This window comes from Scomber japonicus, chromosome 22 (assembly GCF_027409825.1).
Source record: "Scomber japonicus isolate fScoJap1 chromosome 22, fScoJap1.pri, whole genome shotgun sequence".
Lineage (NCBI taxonomy): Eukaryota > Metazoa > Chordata > Actinopteri > Scombriformes > Scombridae > Scomber > Scomber japonicus.
In genome coordinates, this window is record NC_070599.1 from 14,453,195 (window position 1) to 14,470,423 (window position 17,229).

At 39.4% G+C, this 17,229-nt stretch overlaps 1 protein-coding gene across 1 annotated transcript; it reads left to right on the forward strand.

Annotated features, from left to right (window-relative positions):
• The first annotated feature begins 14,151 nt into the window (after positions 1-14,151).
• sst5 (somatostatin 5) lies at positions 14,152-14,565 on the forward strand. Its single transcript, XM_053343905.1, has 2 exons — positions 14,152-14,280; positions 14,374-14,565. The coding sequence occupies exons 1-2, from the start codon at positions 14,152-14,154 to the stop codon at positions 14,563-14,565; spliced, it is 321 nt and encodes a 106-aa protein (XP_053199880.1).
• The last annotated feature ends 2,664 nt before the right edge of the window (positions 14,566-17,229 follow it).

The following is a 17,229-nucleotide window of genomic DNA, read 5'->3' on the forward strand; positions in this document are numbered from 1 at the left end:
GTAGCCACGCTGCTCTGCCAGTTCTTGTGTCAGAAGGTCAGAGCCAATGCTGATGTCCCACAAGTAGTCAGAAGGTCGGTGGTCCAGTCTAAAGCTGATCCCAGACTCAGAACAGACCGTGTCAAAGGTTGGAGGAGCTGTCACATACAGACCAGTAAGTAACTCTGCTCCATTATAAGACAGGATTGATCAAATCTTTACGGTTAGTGACTTACAGACGTCTGTTAATGCAGTGACTGATGTGAAGTGGTAATAAGGATCATTTTCAGGCTGAACAGTCAGTGTGTAGTTGATATTCAACTGATGCCGCATAGCTGCATCTTCTTTGGAGAACTAGGTGAGAAAACAAATTCCGACTGATCAGGATGATGTTGCCACATATAAGCCAGCATGACCTCTGAGACCTTTACCTGCTGTATGATGACAGGATCGCCAAAAGGCACCTTCAGAGTGTAGCTGTGGGTGTTGTTTGGTTGAACCACTTTTGAGATGCTGTAGGTGCTTGTATTTGAAAATGGCAGTGCAAAGTCATGTCCATTTAGCTGAACAGCAACTAGCTCGACATCGTCAGGGACATCTCCGAGGTAGACCGTGAATGTGTGTTCCTCAACCACTGCTCTGTTTTCAGTAAAAACAGGGCGTGGCAGCAGAGGAGTAGACAGTGTCCTGTGGAAGCGCAGTCTGGCCTCCACATTATCGTCATCCACCAAGATTTGTTCCATGTAGAGATTAAACATATAGAATTCATGGAGGTCAGCAGTCACAAGGCTCTGCAAAAAACATGAAATACTGTTGAGCTCAACAAGTTAGCTTGAGGGCCACGGATGCATAGTAATTTGCAATCTGGTTCTCATCTGCTGCAAATACTAATCTTTGTTAATGCAGTGAAATTCTGGTCCACTAGTTCTCATTTTAAGATCACCTCATCCCCCTGATATCACAGGATGTGCTCATGCATTAACTGAAGTTTAGAGAACTACTGTTACGGAAGCAAGATACTCAAAGCCAGTTTGTCTCCTTGACAAGGCACTCATCTTGTTACCTTCCTGTATCCTCCTTCGGCATTATAGGGGATGCTGATATGGATGGTGCAGTTGTGCATCTCCACAATGTAGCCCCTCTCCTCTACAGCAGACTGTTCCAGAAGTTCACCATTCAGGCCAATATGGACATTTGTGTTGTAAAAACTGGGACACGGTGACATAGGAATGCCCCAGACCACATAACCGCTGTCATCATACAACCCTTTGTCTGTTGGAGAGAAAAAACATTTTCACCCATTAATAGACAAGTGAAAAGTAATCTACTGAAAATTAAAGACTGTATTACTGACGCAGGGAGCAAGTAGCCACAAGGTCAACCATGAGGACAACCCAGCTTTGTCTGGAGAACAGAGTTGCATGGACCACCTCTACTGGCACATCATTCATCTGGAGAGAGACACTCAAAATTAAAAACCTGCTTTTGAGACAAATCTATTTAGGCATTTGTGCTCCAAATTCTGCATCAGTGGCTTACTATAGTGCTGTATGAGTCTGGTTGTCCATATGGTGCACGAAACACAAGCCTTCCATCCATCAGGTCAAACACATAGCCCTGCTTGCGAGCTTCAGAGAGGTTCCTTGGCAGCGACTGCTCACCTTCTATCTGGAACATCACCTGCCAATCTGATGTGGTGGAGCCATGTGCCTGGACAAATTTGAAGTCATTAAAGTGGCTACAACTGCAAAAATGTTGAAATTAAGTCAGCTGATTTGACCCATACCAGTTTAAGTGCACTCAAGTCATCCTTTGTCTCAGATGGACAGGTGATTTCACTCCTCACAGATACCTGCAGAGAAATTAGAACTTTTAAATATCTGAAATGAATCTGTCGCCATTAAACAAGATGCACTCAAGCTTACCTCCATGTAGTTGACCTCACAGGTAGACTCTTTAGGAGACCAGGGGAGAGAGGGAGAGCAGGTCTTGTTCAAAGCATAGGTTTCCTTCTGTCCATCATGAGTTGCTACCAGGTTGAAGTTGAATGTGAACACTTCATCATCCTGAAAGACCCAGAAGGAAAATATGTACAGAAATGAGGAACAGGGTGTCAAAGATCTTTTGCTTGAGTGTCCTGCAGACAGTCACACAGGCTAGTGAATGTAACACATGAATCCTGTAAACAACTTTTTTTGGATTTGTACATACTTTGTTGTCAGTGTGACAGCTGAAGTAAGAGGCTCGGAGCTCCACATGACCCGGCTGAGGGAAAACACTGACAGTGTAGCCACACTCAGCTGCATACTGCTCAGTGATGGGGTACACACCTGTTCTGTCTGGATAAGGCGTTACATTAGTTATGCAACAGTTTATTCCAAACCAGCTTATGCACAGTAAAATTAACTAGATCCAAACTGAGTACAGGGAAACAAAAAAACAAAGGTTCTAATGAAAGACTGATAAGATGTTTTATTTAGGGGGCACTAGCCAGTGTAACCATGTGAAATATGGTTGGGTAGCTGTGCAGGACCTACCAACAGCCTCAAATTGAGGGTCATCCCCAGTAAAGGAAAGCTCAACAGCCATCATAAAATAGCGGTCATGACACTCCATATGAAGAGCTCCTGAAATGAATGAAGTTCAGGTTTATCAGGGTTATAAAGACTGCAAGTGTGTGTTTAAACAGACATTTTATTTCTTACCGTCAGGAATGTCACATTTTGCAGCTGCAAGCACTGACAGAAGTAAGGTCACACTGTAAGACAAAAGTATATAAATTAATATGGAAAATACTATACTAATGAGTTGTAAATTACCCTTGAAGTAACTTACCTGAGGTAAGACCCGAAAGCCATAGCCACTGATGTGTTGGAAGTGTCTAAAGCTAGCCTAACTGCTAGCAAACTACACCTGCTAACCAACACAAGCTGAGGTGAACCACTTGCTTGGTATATCCTGGCCAAACTGGCACCACATTGTGATATGTGCTACAACAGCTTTTATAAGTCCAGCTCTTCACTGACAAATCACATGCCCTCAGGTGTTACACTCACATGTGTAGCACATTAGCAATCAAGGTGCTTCAATCGTCTTTCAATTGGAGGAAGAGCATGTCAGTGAGCTAGTTAGACATTAAGGCCCCTAACTGGGACACCAGTGACTTCAGACATTATTAAAGTAGTTAATTCCAACTGTGCTTCTCCTGCTATGAAATGTGTATATGTCATGTTGTGAAAAAGATTAATAAGAGCTAAATTGTCAGGTTTTGGTTTCTCTCCAGTCCACCTTCATTAGCACATGATGGTTGACCCTGGTTTTTAAGTTGAGGTTTTTTTAAGAGCACCAAAAGTCTCTATTCTCCGTTTCAGTAGGAGGTATTAGAAGTATGAAGATAATCAATAGGTAATGCAAGTTTAAGTCATATTTAATGAACACCATACAAATCACAGAAATTAATACATTTTTACAAAAAGAAACAACAATTTTTCATCATATTTTCTCATATCTCGTAGCCTTGTAAAGGGTAAAGACCAGTTTAAGTAATGCACAACAATAAATAATAAATAAAATAAAATAAAATAAAACAGTGTTCATTTATTTCATTTACAGGTCCAGTATGCAGAAACCCATGTGCAGAGCATCAGTAGCAGCAGCATGGAGACAAGTGTCCATCGAATCCAGACTAAAAGGAGACAAGAGGTTAAAGATGACAGTAAAATATATACATCACTGCCATAATTCATCTCTATTATATGAAAAAACTCCACCTGGTCCAGTTTCAAAATTAAGCAGAATACATAAAGTTTCACAGAAACACTGCACTACCTAAATCATGTTGTTCATGCCCCCCCCAAATTCACCCTCCATTTTCTTTGACCTGGAGGCAAAATTATATATCATACATTTACATAAATACATATAAAAAGTCAGATGATGAATGATTTTAAATACACAGACAAGCACCTGTTTTTGCAGCTTCCCTGTGAGTGTGTTTGACTGGCATAGGTGAAAGGTCCAGAGATGAGTTTAAAGGCCGTTGGAAAGTGAGAATTCGGCTATCGTTTGCTGGGTAACGACACTGGATTGTCAGCCTACAACAGACATGACGCACATCAACTTTCCTACATCTGATCCAAAGACAGACTGAGTTTCATGTACATTTCTCACCTGTATGGAGAATCTCGGTGTATAATAGGTTCATCCAAAGGCAGGAAATCTTGAGGGTAGCTTATCTGGTTTTCATAAACCAGGAAGTTTCCCTCAGTCTACAGAAATATAATGAGATCAGAATACAGGCTAGAAAGTGTAGTTTCTGTGTGAATCTGGACTAATTCCTGTGTCTCACAGTTACAGTCGTCCCGCAGGAGTTCAAGCTGAAGTTGAACAGGGCTCTGGCACTGTCCGTCTCAACAGGAACACAGCTGGGGTCCAACAGGGTGGTTCGGTTGGGTTGGGTAGGCGGGATGGTGTGAGTGGTGTCGACTACTGCCACCATCCTCCCATGTGGCAGGCACGCTATCAAAAATACACTGAGTTTCATGATATTATAAACTAAATATAAGACAAAGACAAGGTGACTGAAAACCGATATTATCTTGTAGAAATAATCCTGAAGTAACAGCCATGCATGTTTACTTTTTAGACTTAAGTTAGAGCTTCTGCTGTGTACCTAGAAGTTCTCGGACAGGAAATCTGCATTTATGGACAAGTCGGTCCTGCACTTTCAGAGACTCTGCATCCACTACTGTCACTTCCAATCCAGCAACAAGACCCTGTAACGTCAGCTCCTTTGAGAAAAAATGAGACGCGTTTTATTTTAATGGTAATCTAAGTACCCACGAGGAGTTAAAATACTCTTTGCATGAAGATGCTTTTTGATGCCTGAAGAGGGTTCAATCCTTAATTTACTCTGAGGGCTCATTTACTGAATTGAACACAGATGGTATCCTTGTATCAGATTTAGTAAGATTAGGAATTAGTTGAGTAAATGGGCAATTAAACGCAAGTATCTCCGAACAGTTTTTAAACCTCTAAATGGTCCCAAAGATGAAGATAAAAAAAGGTGCTAATGTAAAGGAAGATCTACACTGTCTTAATCAGGCAAAACATTCATATTATCCACTGGAGTAAGATGAAAAAGGTTTTTAAAAATGTGCCAAAGAAAGATTGATGACCTCGTAGTTCATCCCTGGGCTGTCGAGTGGGATCTCCACAGTCAAGTGGTCCTGCTCCACCTCCACTATGAAACCCCCCCTCTCCACCAGCTCCCAGTCCAGCCCACGGGCTCCAAGGAAGAGCTCCCACTGCAGCTCGGCTTGGACCCCGTGGTGCAGCAGCACCAGTAGGCTGCTCTCCGTGCACTTCCCCTCCAGCCTGGGTGAAGCTGGGGCTGCAGCCAGGGGGATAAATGAGTGAGACTGACATTATGTTGTTTAGTTGTTGAAATTTTTATACAGTTATTGGCCCTAATAACTTACTGGTTAGTGTGCATCTAGATTAGAACTGGAACTCAAGTTTAACTTCCAAACAGATACTTTATATAATTGTTGACCATTTTCAGAAGCATAATGTACTTTCACCTTGATTTCCTCACCTGCCACGTGATGATTGGTTATATTTCCTGCCAGTACAATATGAAAATCTGACTTTAAACTTGCTTGAGACATCACCGTGAATATTTTTATTCTCACATGTCGTCTTATGTGTTTTAATATCTTAATTAATTATTTTTAAACAATTTAAAATATAAAACAGGCTAAAAACTCACTTTGTGACATTACCAATCTTTGAAATCCCTGATTTTCATATAAAAACGTTATAAAAAGAAACCTATGGCAATGTGAAAGTTTGAAAATAAGCCAAATCAAAACCTATCGTATATTTTATATTTTTAAGATGTTCAGCAGTAATGTGACTTAATTACCTTTACTTAATAGTTGTTGGGCTGAAACATGCAAGAAACCAGAAAAAACTCACCTGAGTACTTAACACTGTGCTCTATGGCTACTTGATGGTAAAACACCTCTCCACTGGGTAAGATGGACAGAATAAAGGTGAAAGAGAGGCTGTATGTCTTATGTCCACCACCTATATACTGGGATTAAACGGCAGCTTGTTTCAGACATGTATGACCTTGTGTACATGCTAAAACTGCTCAACTTCAGCCAGCCTCACCTCTGGGATTATTTTTGGGTGTGAAAGAGAGAATTGGAGCAAGTAGGAGTGGCTCCCGTTGGGGTGGGACAGTTTGGACACGATGAGGTCTGTGTCAGTCTGGTGGCTCAGGGTCCATGTTAAGAGGCCACCACCAACCTCTACTGTCACCTTCTGGAGGGAAACATCAGGTGAAAAGGAACCTAAAGTGACAGACAAAAGTTCCTCTGATGGGGCTGAATCTGTAGAGAGAAAGAGAGACTCAAACTGTAGCTTTATCCAAAACAGAACTGTAAATCTGAATTCCCCTTTTTGGTAACACATCCTTGAAAGAGCTCTTTTGAATTTAAAGTTATTATCCTTAAGAGTTTCATTATATCAAACCCAATTTTTGATCCTGCTTGAAGTCGACACAATGAAAAACCTGCAGTTATTGACTTTCTTCTTCTTCTTATCACAATTAGCCACAGGTGTCACCAACTCAATCAGGACTGAAATAATGAAAACTGAAAGGATTGAAACTCTAATATATGCCCTAAAAAGGTCTATAAAAGCCTTACTGTGGATGAGGACTGGCTTTTGTGGCATGAGAGGAGTCTTAAGGTGCCGGAAAGAGCGATGCTGCGTGAGAGGCCAGCGCTCATCCTGCCACTGACTCTTGAAGAACAAATCCACTGACACGGACTGCCTGTACTGTCCCCTCACAACACGACTCTGGAAAAATCACGACAGACAAAACCACATCATCAGTGTCAATTTCTATTTCTTTCTGTCTATATTTTCATTTCTTTTTATAAACAAATGTCCTTCAAGTTCAAATGTATGCTATCCATCCTTGTACGAGTAAGTAGAAACAATATAGTTTCTGTTTGGAGCCAGGGTACAAATAAGGACATAACACGGACAATACATACAAAAAAAAGGAAAAAGTGCAACTGTGCACAGAATACATGATAAACAATCAAATATTAACATTAACATTTCCAAAAGGGTCTCTACAAATTTCAGGGATAGTTGAATGAGCAATAGTTTTGTCACAAAATAGATTTTCACAGAAAAAATTGTAACATTTCTCTAATTTTTGCACTTCAAGTAAAAATTTCATTTTAGGATGAGCTTAATTTCAGGGTCCACAAGTCACTGCTATATAAGAGCAACTGTGTCCAGACAAACATACTTGCTGTGTAATATCCATTAATTATCCAACAGTATCTCTTATTAGTCTACCTTAATGTGTACACCTTGGGCTCCTGCAGGAATCCTGACCTCCACTCTCCCCTCCTGCAATCCAATTTTGTATCCCCTCTTCTTAATGTCAGACTCACTCAGAGTTTCGCCATTCACTCCGACCCCAAGGCCTCTATCCCTGAACTGCCCGTGAATTAGCGGAGGGAGGATGTACGGAACAGTCCACAACAGGTTGGACTCATCTGCTGTAGCCTCGTCTGGAGGTGAGACATGGGAGAAGAAAGAGACACACTGCAGGGGAGATCACATTTATTTAGCAGTTGCCAAACAATGTAATGCTAATAAACGGTACAAACTCAGAGAGCAGGCAACAGTGGTGTCAACAGCGTGGAAGTTGCTCTGGAGTTGGAACAGGACGGTTGCACTGATGATCTCTAAATCAACTCCCTTTTCCTGGGAGAAAGAAATGTAAAACAAGTGCATGCATCATCCAGAAAAAAACGAATCTCTGACACTAAAAGCAAATCATTAGATGACTCATGTATACGTATCTCATCTCAGCATAAACCATGCAGTCTCCGAGTACCTTGACAAAGTACGACAGAGGGGAGGAATAGTGACAGCGGACGGTGAGACGAGAGTCATGCAGCGAGATGTGATAACCCAGAGCAGCTGCCTCTGTCAGGGACAAAACTCTGACCTCTGCTGGTGGTTGGTCTGCTCTGTTGAAAATCACAGCCATCTCTGCAACATCTGCTCCCTGTTCAGCAACACAAGTGTTTAATCAATGAAAAGTAAGGAGCCACAGAGCAAAACGACAGCAAGGTAACATAATCACAAATGTTATGTATTAAATGGTTAAATGGTTACACCTTTGTAGCAACATTTTGTATGAGGATTATCCATATTCAAATATAAATGTATGTACAGATATGGACTCTGTTAATTTAGAGTATTTCTTATCGTCATTTATGTATTATCAGTTTTGGTTGTATTTGTATTTATGAGTACTTTTTGTATGTATAAAGTCAAACAGCCCAGAACAGACTTTTTAATCAGATCCTCTCACAGTTACACATTTATACCACTCATTACGCTGTACATGATTTTTGTATCTGTTGCACTTTTATGCCCAAATTGACACTTCTGGTTAGATGCCTGACTGCATTTTGTTGTCTCAGTGCTTGTGCAATGACAATAAAGTTGAATCTAAATCTAATCTAATCATTTTCCTTTGTTTTTTCCTTCTTTAATTGGTATAAGCCTCTTCATCTTCTTGACCTCTACTGTCATGTCTCTTTATTTCTATTTCTATATGATTTACAGCGTTATACAAAAGTGAGGCTGGTACTTGGACTGACTCTTTAGCTACAACAGTTAAATTCATATCTTTGGGTTGCATTACACTGCATTTGGGGCATTGTTTTCTGACATTTATAGACCAAACAACTAATTGATGAATCAAGAAAAGAACAGACAAAAATGCATCTAAACAGCAGAAAAATAAAATTTAAGACTATATGATATAAGTTGAAACAAGATCAAATTGAATCACCAAGCCTTACAGTACAGACAAGTTCTTGACTTTTGCCATTTACAAACCATCTCATTTTTGGATGTAGTGGGCAGGACAGGCAACTGGATGGACACCTAGAGATGAAACAGACATGGATTGATACACTTTCACACATTTCTGAAATCTTCTGTCACAGCACATGTGGAAGGAAAAGTCAACCCAACAGGAGGTGTAGAAATCAGCTTTTCACCTCCATATAGTTTTCCTCACAGACGATCTCTCTGGCACTCCACTGCCCCTGAAGGGAGCAGTGAAGCTGGAAAGGGTACGCTTCCACTGTCCCATCCGCCTGCCTGTTCACAAACCAGAGACGCAGGTGATAGTCTGAGCCCCTCTGCAGAGAAGAGGTGTGTGGTTATAAGAGGACAATCCTGCAACATATCAAAGCACAAGACTGTAGGAACGTCTACCTGGCTGTGGACGTGGCAGGCCAGGAAGGAGGCGTGGAACACCAGGTCTCCAATATCATTGATTAGGACGGTGTAGCCACACAGAGTGGCCTCCTGATCAGACAGGTAGTGGAGTCCGTACTGGTCTAGTGACAACAGAGGCTTACACTAACAGGTCGTTGACAACTATTTGTAACCACTTCCATGTACCTGTATCTTATCTGCTGCCTGATATATGGAGGACACGTACCTTCAAAATCAAAACGGATCTTCGAGCCAAGGAAGTTTGACTTGACAGAAAGCCAGAAGTGACGCTCAAGGCATTTGGTCTGAAATGTTCCTGAAATAACAGTGTAATGATGGGATTATTTCCCAACTAAATCCTGAACTAAATATTATCTGAGGGGCTCATTGAACTTGAAGATGCATGTACATGTTTCAGGCTAATTTGGGTAATCACACTGAGGATTACATACAGTCAGCATAAATTCATATTATCATATGTAGCTGTTCAGCTGTTTACCTAAATAAAGGATACCAAACAACATAAACGTAACAAAATCTTTTTGGTGTTATGTCTGTGAAAACGTGTGTCTGATGTAATGCATAACAGTGGAATTTGTACATAAATCTGTTATTTACATGGAATCTTTCATAAATTTGCCACATCATATTTGAAATTATAAAAGCATTCTCAATAACATTGTAAATATTTAGCCATATTAAGCCCCATACATACATATCCAAACTAATTACAGTGCAGATCTAATGATTTGATTAATGATTTTTTTTTTAAACATTTATTCAATTATGCACCAGATGGTGACTTTCAGTATTTTCTATTTTTCACTGCACCATATCAAACTGTTTACCTCTATATCGTCTATATATTTTCAGACAGCAGCTCTCTGATGCAATATAATATTTCCCACGTGGAACCGTTTTTAATAGTCCTGAAATATAAAACTCTAAGAAGTTAATACACTATATTGGAAGCAAAACCTTTTATAGGCATGGCTGAAGTAATATTCAGCGCTGTTATTTTTGCCTTAAGCCCCCAAAGCCCCTCCTGAAGGACCCCTAGAGTTCACTGGGCCTCATTGTTCCTGTTATGTGTTATGAATCTGTTAATAGCGGCAGTCTTGGTTACAGTTACATAACTACTGATCTTACCTGTCTGCACTGAGCTTCTGTCACACATGCATGAGCCGAGGACCAACATCATGCTGCAAGAAGTAGATATCAAAGTCACTACATGAACCATCAATTGAACCGTGTATTTACTTCTCCATCTGAAACTCACACAGTCACAAAATGGGGGAAAAAATCTTTCATTGTTTAAGAAGACGGCTGATATCTGTCTAAGACGAGTTTCACGTTGTCAATCGTGTTTATATTTGTCTGACCTGTCGCCATTTTGACAATCTCACCTGCTAATTGAGAAGCTAATTGGCAGTTACGTCCGTTTTCTTGATGGTCGCCTTCTGTATGAACACAGCTGAGATCGCCTGTAATCAAACTATAAGTAAAGTAGCTAAAACTTAATAATTAATAGGCATCCTGTAAACTGTTAAGTTTGATGTGAAACCAAGTAAGGAGCTATAAAGGATACAAATGTGATCTTACAGTGACACCTAGTGGTGTAAGTGTATATTTACACTGATTTAATAGCACTATGAACTTACTCTACATGACCACAGAGCTGTAGACGGACTTTAAAGCCTGGTTTGGTTAGAGAGGAAGCTTTCAGCTGTAGTGTCTTCTTTTTTTCACACTTATTTATTATTTAAAAAGTGACTAAATGTGACAAAAAGTTCAATCAGAAGAAACAAGTGACTGAAGCAATAAGAAATGCAGTGTTGGGGAGTAACTAGTTACATGTAACAGTATTTAACATGTTACTGAATACATTTTTAAAAATATTTTGTTAATAAATCATGACATTGACCTAACACATGGGTTTAAATGGTGTCACAGTACCAATTAAGCCCATGCCGGACTTGTGACTTTTTCATAAAATGTCTTTATTTTCCAAAATATACATGAACTAATGAATATATTTTCAAATGAGAGATACATCTTGCTTTGTAAGAAATTACTCCCCTTATAAATTATGTCAGTATCCATGGAAAACACCTGAACTTAGATTTTGGTGGGCTTAATGGGTACGCTTACCATTACAGTTGAAAACATTAATTAAAAAATGAGAAAAGTAATTAAATGAAATAAGTTACATTACTTTGATTGAGTAATTGAAATAGTTACATCACTTATTACATTTTAAATAGGGTAACTAGTCATCTGTAACCTATTACATTTCCAAAGTAACATTCCTAACCCTGAAGAAATGTTTATTATACAAATGATATTGATAATTGAGTGTTGACTCTAAAGGGAAATTTTGAATTGAGGGACATCACTCCTGAGTAGCAGCAAGATAAATCCTCTAATGGAGTTTAAACACTGATTGTGTCAACACTTATTTCTTAGTGTCCCAAAAAGTCTGGTCACTATTGAAGCAGTCAGAGTCGACACTGCCAGAATTGATACACTTAATACAAGGCTGAATGCCCTCAGTGGTAGCTACGACCATGTACACTGCATTTCATTTCATGTTACCACATTCACCACCCATGCTACACATACTGTACACATAATTTAACACTGAAGTGCTAAACTACATCAGTGTCTGCTTTTTCTGTTTTGAGATCAGCTGTGCACCAGAAGTCAGGCAAGTTTTAGTCCACTCATTGAAAACTGTCATTCACCATTTGTCAACAACAGTTTTATTTCTGTCTGCTTTTCCTGTGAAACATAAAACCATCCCACTAACCCCATCAACCTTCTTAAAAGATAAATTGTGCTACACTTTGCAGTTTATTACTGCTGCCCTGCAAATAAATACTATCTTTATAAAGTTTATAATGCTCAGTTTTTGTTTTTGGGCATTCCTGCAGTTTGTTGCAGCTGCTGACATAGGTCAATATTTTGTCCTCCCTATTATTTACATCAATAAGGGTGGATAAATATTACAAACTCTTCTCTGTATAGCTTACTATGATTCAACAACACCACAAACTACAGCAAAATGACCAGAAAGTTGAACATATAACCTACAAGGAACTAGGATTCAGTTCAGGGCTGTTTCACCTAATAAACTGACAAACTACAGTATACATCAGTGGCCACGTTCCTCCAGTGTTTAAATCAGATCGGAATGGCATTTGTTTAAACATACTTACATGTTAATAGTGAAGATAATACCTCAATATCTTTATGAAGCAGCAGACGTCATGTGTTAGAACTAGAGCTGTATGATTATCTCCTATACATACATACAAATCAGCAGGAGGAACTCACATGGATTAAGATTAACCATAGGTGGAGAAGTTTAATTGACCCTGACAGACACATTGACACCACTTCACATTGTGTAGCAGCAGGTACGGAGGCAATGGAGGTGTGATTTGTGTCATCACAGTGAGGGACCCCTCTCCCTATTCGTCCATGGCAGCACAGCTGGATGCCTGTGGTCATGGCATCCTCGCTGCCTTTGGAAAAATCTTGTTTAAAGTCATGTCCTGTCATGATTAACGAATGAGTAATCAGAGTCATCGGTGAGAGTCCTGTGGGGAAGGAATAAGAAGACATAGCCACAGAAAAGGTCACTATCTATTTAAAGAAAGAGATGTGAAAATAAGGTTTTAATCAGTATTTGGTACAGCGGTTTAGCACTAGTTAATTCTAGTTAATTCTTTTATTGACTTGGATATTGATATCAAAATGTCATATTCTGACCCTTCACAGTATCCCCTCATAATTTGTCTCTCTGCCAAAATACAAAACCACAAATCTATTTTTCATTCAGAAATACCTCATCACTCATTAATATATTAGTGATTAATCTAGCTAATTCATTAGGTTTTTATTTGTTTATGGAGAAAAAAAAAATCCAATCATACCATAATATGGAGCACATACTGTGACAGCCACCATAATTTCAATACATTTTGTGATTTTTGGATTTATTAATAAATGCAGTTCAAATTCAGCCTGGAACATACCGTATGTACAAAAATCAGGCTAAAAAAAATGGTGTTTAGGGTAAATTGGTAAAATTTAAAGTGTGTAAGAGTTAAGAGGAACATGTTCGAGTCTTCATTGCAAAAAAGCAAAGATTACAAATAATATAATTTCAGTAGATGTTTTTACTGCTTTCCTAACTTGTACACTGTTGTCTGACTCAAAGTGACGGCTGAAAGGGTGGTGGAGTGTCAGATTGGTCAGCAGTGTCCAGGCATCCTCATTAACATTTGAGTCACTTTGTGTCATTAACACTGCACAGCATGCAGGCCTCATGTTGAGACCAGGACACCTACGAAGTTGGTGTGGCTAATCCTGACTGACACTAGTAAAGTTTTAATTTATTGCTGTGTTTTACATCTAATAATCCACATTTAAAGTCATCTGGAGATGAGTATTAAACATCTCTGAAGTCAGAAGTTGAAGGTTTTGTTTGATATGTCGTGGGCGCAGCATCTCGGTGTTGTCCATGTCGTCATAGCTAGTGATGCCCTTATCCTGTCCAGTGACACTTCGTTTTGCAACCTCCCTGTTCTCTCACAGCCATTCTTCTCAACCAATCACATCCTTTTGTTGGCTTGAGGATGAGGAGGATTTGAAGATGAAGAAACCTATTTATCAGCTCAACACGTCCTACTCAAACAGCTCTTCCGCCGCACACTTTCTGATTGGTTAGTGGTTATATTTTGGATCTTTTGCACAGTGTTGCACATTGTCAGTGTTGAAATCAAGAATCGGGGGATATAAGAGGAGGATTCTCCTGGCTGTTTTGAGTTGGAGATGCTTCGCTCTCAGGTGCAGGTTCTTCTGCTGGCTTTGTTGCCGTCTGTGCTGCTGATGCAGGTCAGTGGTGCTCCATCCAGAGACATGCTGACAGAAACACTGAGATCAGACCTCACAAAGGATAAGGTGAGTCACTGATAGCTTTTAGATTTGTGTGTATGTGCATAATGGAGCCATTTTTGCCTGAGATTAAGTCACTATCCCACCCTCCCTTTTTAGGATCTTGCTCATTTGTTCTTGCTGAAGTTTTTGACTGAACTGATGGCAGTGAGAAGAGACGAGATGCTCCCCCAGCTAGAGGAGGAGCTGGGGGTCAGGGAGGAGGTGGTGCGGCGACACCTTCCCCTCTCCCAAAGAGAGCGCAAAGCAGGATGCCGCAACTTCTTCTGGAAGACGTTCACCTCATGTTAACACAAGACAAGACCCTCTGGATATTAAGTTCAGTAGTACTTTAAATAACACTTTATCATTTGCTCTAGCTGGATAATTCATTCTAAGATAAAGGTGTTATGGTGATTGTATACAATATTGAACTTAAAGATGTACACAGTGTTTGAAATAAAGTTTTCTGATTTTAAAGGGTATGTTTGTCAGGCTACATCCTAATTTCTCTCTTTTTGTATATTCAAATTTAGGATGCAGGCTGAACTTAGCCTTAAAGACTTTAAGAGTTTGTAGAGTAAAAGATGAAATCAAAACAATGTTAAAAAACGATGATATCACAATTATATCACAATTATAATAAAGACCAAACACCTTGGTCTTCATAACTAAGATTCAAGCAATGTTGAATATTTTGAAAAGTTGTATTGGAATTTGAAACTTGAATAGTGAATTGGATGCATGAAAGATGTTTGTTTGAATGAAATTTTAACTGTAAACATGAATGAGTAGATAGTAATGTTGAAAAATGCGTGAAGTGAGTGTATGTGTAAATGTTATTATTATTCTCATTATTATTATCACAATACACAAAAATATGTTCATATATACATACATTTATATACAATATATACACAAACATATACATCCACACCTATATCTACATACATATACATACGTATACAATCACAGTACACACAAAACACAAAATATGTTTCAATACATACATTTATATATAATATATATATACACATATACGTATACAATCATAATACACACAATACACAAACATACACACACACACACACACACACACACACACACACACACACACACACACACACACACACACACACACACACACTTATACCTACACCCCAACTCTGCAACACCCCATTCCAGCTTGGTTAGTCATCTCCCCACCTATTTGCGTCCCACTGCTCCAATTAGACTCCCTACTGCTCCTCCTATCTTTTGGTTGACGTTTCTTTCTTTCCAATAAGGTTTTGAGTTTCAGTCTCTCGCACTGGTCCTCTAAATCCCCAATTGTTGCATTGAGAGCATCTGAAGTTTCCCTCTCCTTATCAATGTCATTGATGAGGTACATATTGCGTGCGGCAAGAGTTTCCAATTCAGCTCTTTTCTCCCTTAGGTACTGTTCAAGGTCATCTTCCTTCTTCTCAGCATCAGACTTTAATGACATATTTGAGACCTGTTGTTCCAAAACCATTGCTTCAAGGGCTTCAAATTCAGTTTTGAGTGCTTTTAATTCTTCTGCCTCCTGCTCATTGAACTCATCAATGTTCACAATTTCTTCCTCTGCAATGCTCATGTCCACTTCTACCAAGTTGTCTTTCTCCTGGTAAGAGGTCACCTCACAAAAGGTCTCATTTTCCGTCACCTCCCAAAATCTGCGCATGTCTAAGGAGATCTTTGCCCTCCCCTGAAAACTAGAGGTGGAAGGCTGCTCGTCATCAGTCAGGTCAATTGTTTCAGGGTAGGAGGAGGAATGGCTCAATTTTTCTTTTTCAAAGACTTGTTTGCCTCCCTCCAAGGAGATAGGATTCTTTTTAGATGTTTTTTTTGTATGAGACCTCGGCATTTGCTTTTTAAAATGCTGTTTGCCTTTTCTCATGGCCTCCCTCACCACTGTACTCCCAACAGCCATGTCACAGACATTCAAGTCTTCCTGTTTTTCATTTTCATCCTGCTGCAACCTATAATTCTTCTTTTCCCAGAACTTTTTCATCTTTAGGAAGTGCCTATTCTGGTTCTGGTCTGCAATGCCGTCCTTGGCTCCTTGGAGCACACATTTTTTTAACCCCCTCTTCTGCTTCATCCTATGGTCATAATTCTGTGTAAGGTCCTTGACCTGTGTTTGAAGGGCCTCATTTTCTTCTTGGAGTGCTCTTTTCTCTGTTGTGAGGGATTCAATGGTTTTGTAGAGAGTCTCAATGAGAACCTGTATCTGGAAGGCAGCCTCATTTTGTTGTTGCTGGTAGTACTTAGCTTGCAGGACGTATTCGTAGGCCTCTAGTGCAATAGGCTGCTCTTCAGGTGCCATTTTGTCAGTCTCTTGTAAAAAATTACTCATTGTTTGTTATAGTTGTTTCAAGTAGGCAAAATCCTTGTTTTTGCTTGTTAAGTGTTACCGGAGTCAAATTATTATAATTAGTAATAATCATCTCAATTAATTGACCTAAATAAATAAACTTCAATGTTGAATGTTGATTGTAGCACGTCATTTACGTAACAAACGAACATGACTGTGACGTGGGTGGGGCTGCAGGTGATGACATTAAATAGAATGTGTGCGTCATGTGATGCGTGAAGCTCATTTGGTGTTTAATTTATGTTTACGGGATGCCAAAAGTCTGGCGCCATATAGGCTTATTTCGGAATATCTAACATCTGTAGTTTTTTTTTTTTTTTTTTTTTTTTTTTTAAAGGGAGCCTCCTAAAGTGAGATACTAATGCGTGGCCACGAGTTAATTATTGTTGTCATTTCCATGAAGATTGTTGCTGAGGCTCCGTAAACATGGACAACTTTGAATTGATTTCCTTTTATTTTAATACGAGAATGAATTACAATGACATACTCAAGTCATTTGCGGTTAGACATTGAGTAGTTCTTAGCAAGAGACAAGGCTGCTCAAAATGCATCGGCTTAAACGCAAAGACTATGCTGATCTA

Bases quoted from the DNA above. Each gene is read 5' to 3' on its own strand.
- sst5 (XM_053343905.1), top strand. From the start codon at position 14,152: ATGCTTCGCTCTCAGGTGCAGGTTCTTCTGCTGGCTTTGTTGCCGTCT. The intron at 14,281-14,373 runs GTGAGTCACTGA...CTCCCTTTTTAG, and splicing joins CAGACCTCACAAAGGATAAG to GATCTTGCTCATTTGTTCTT.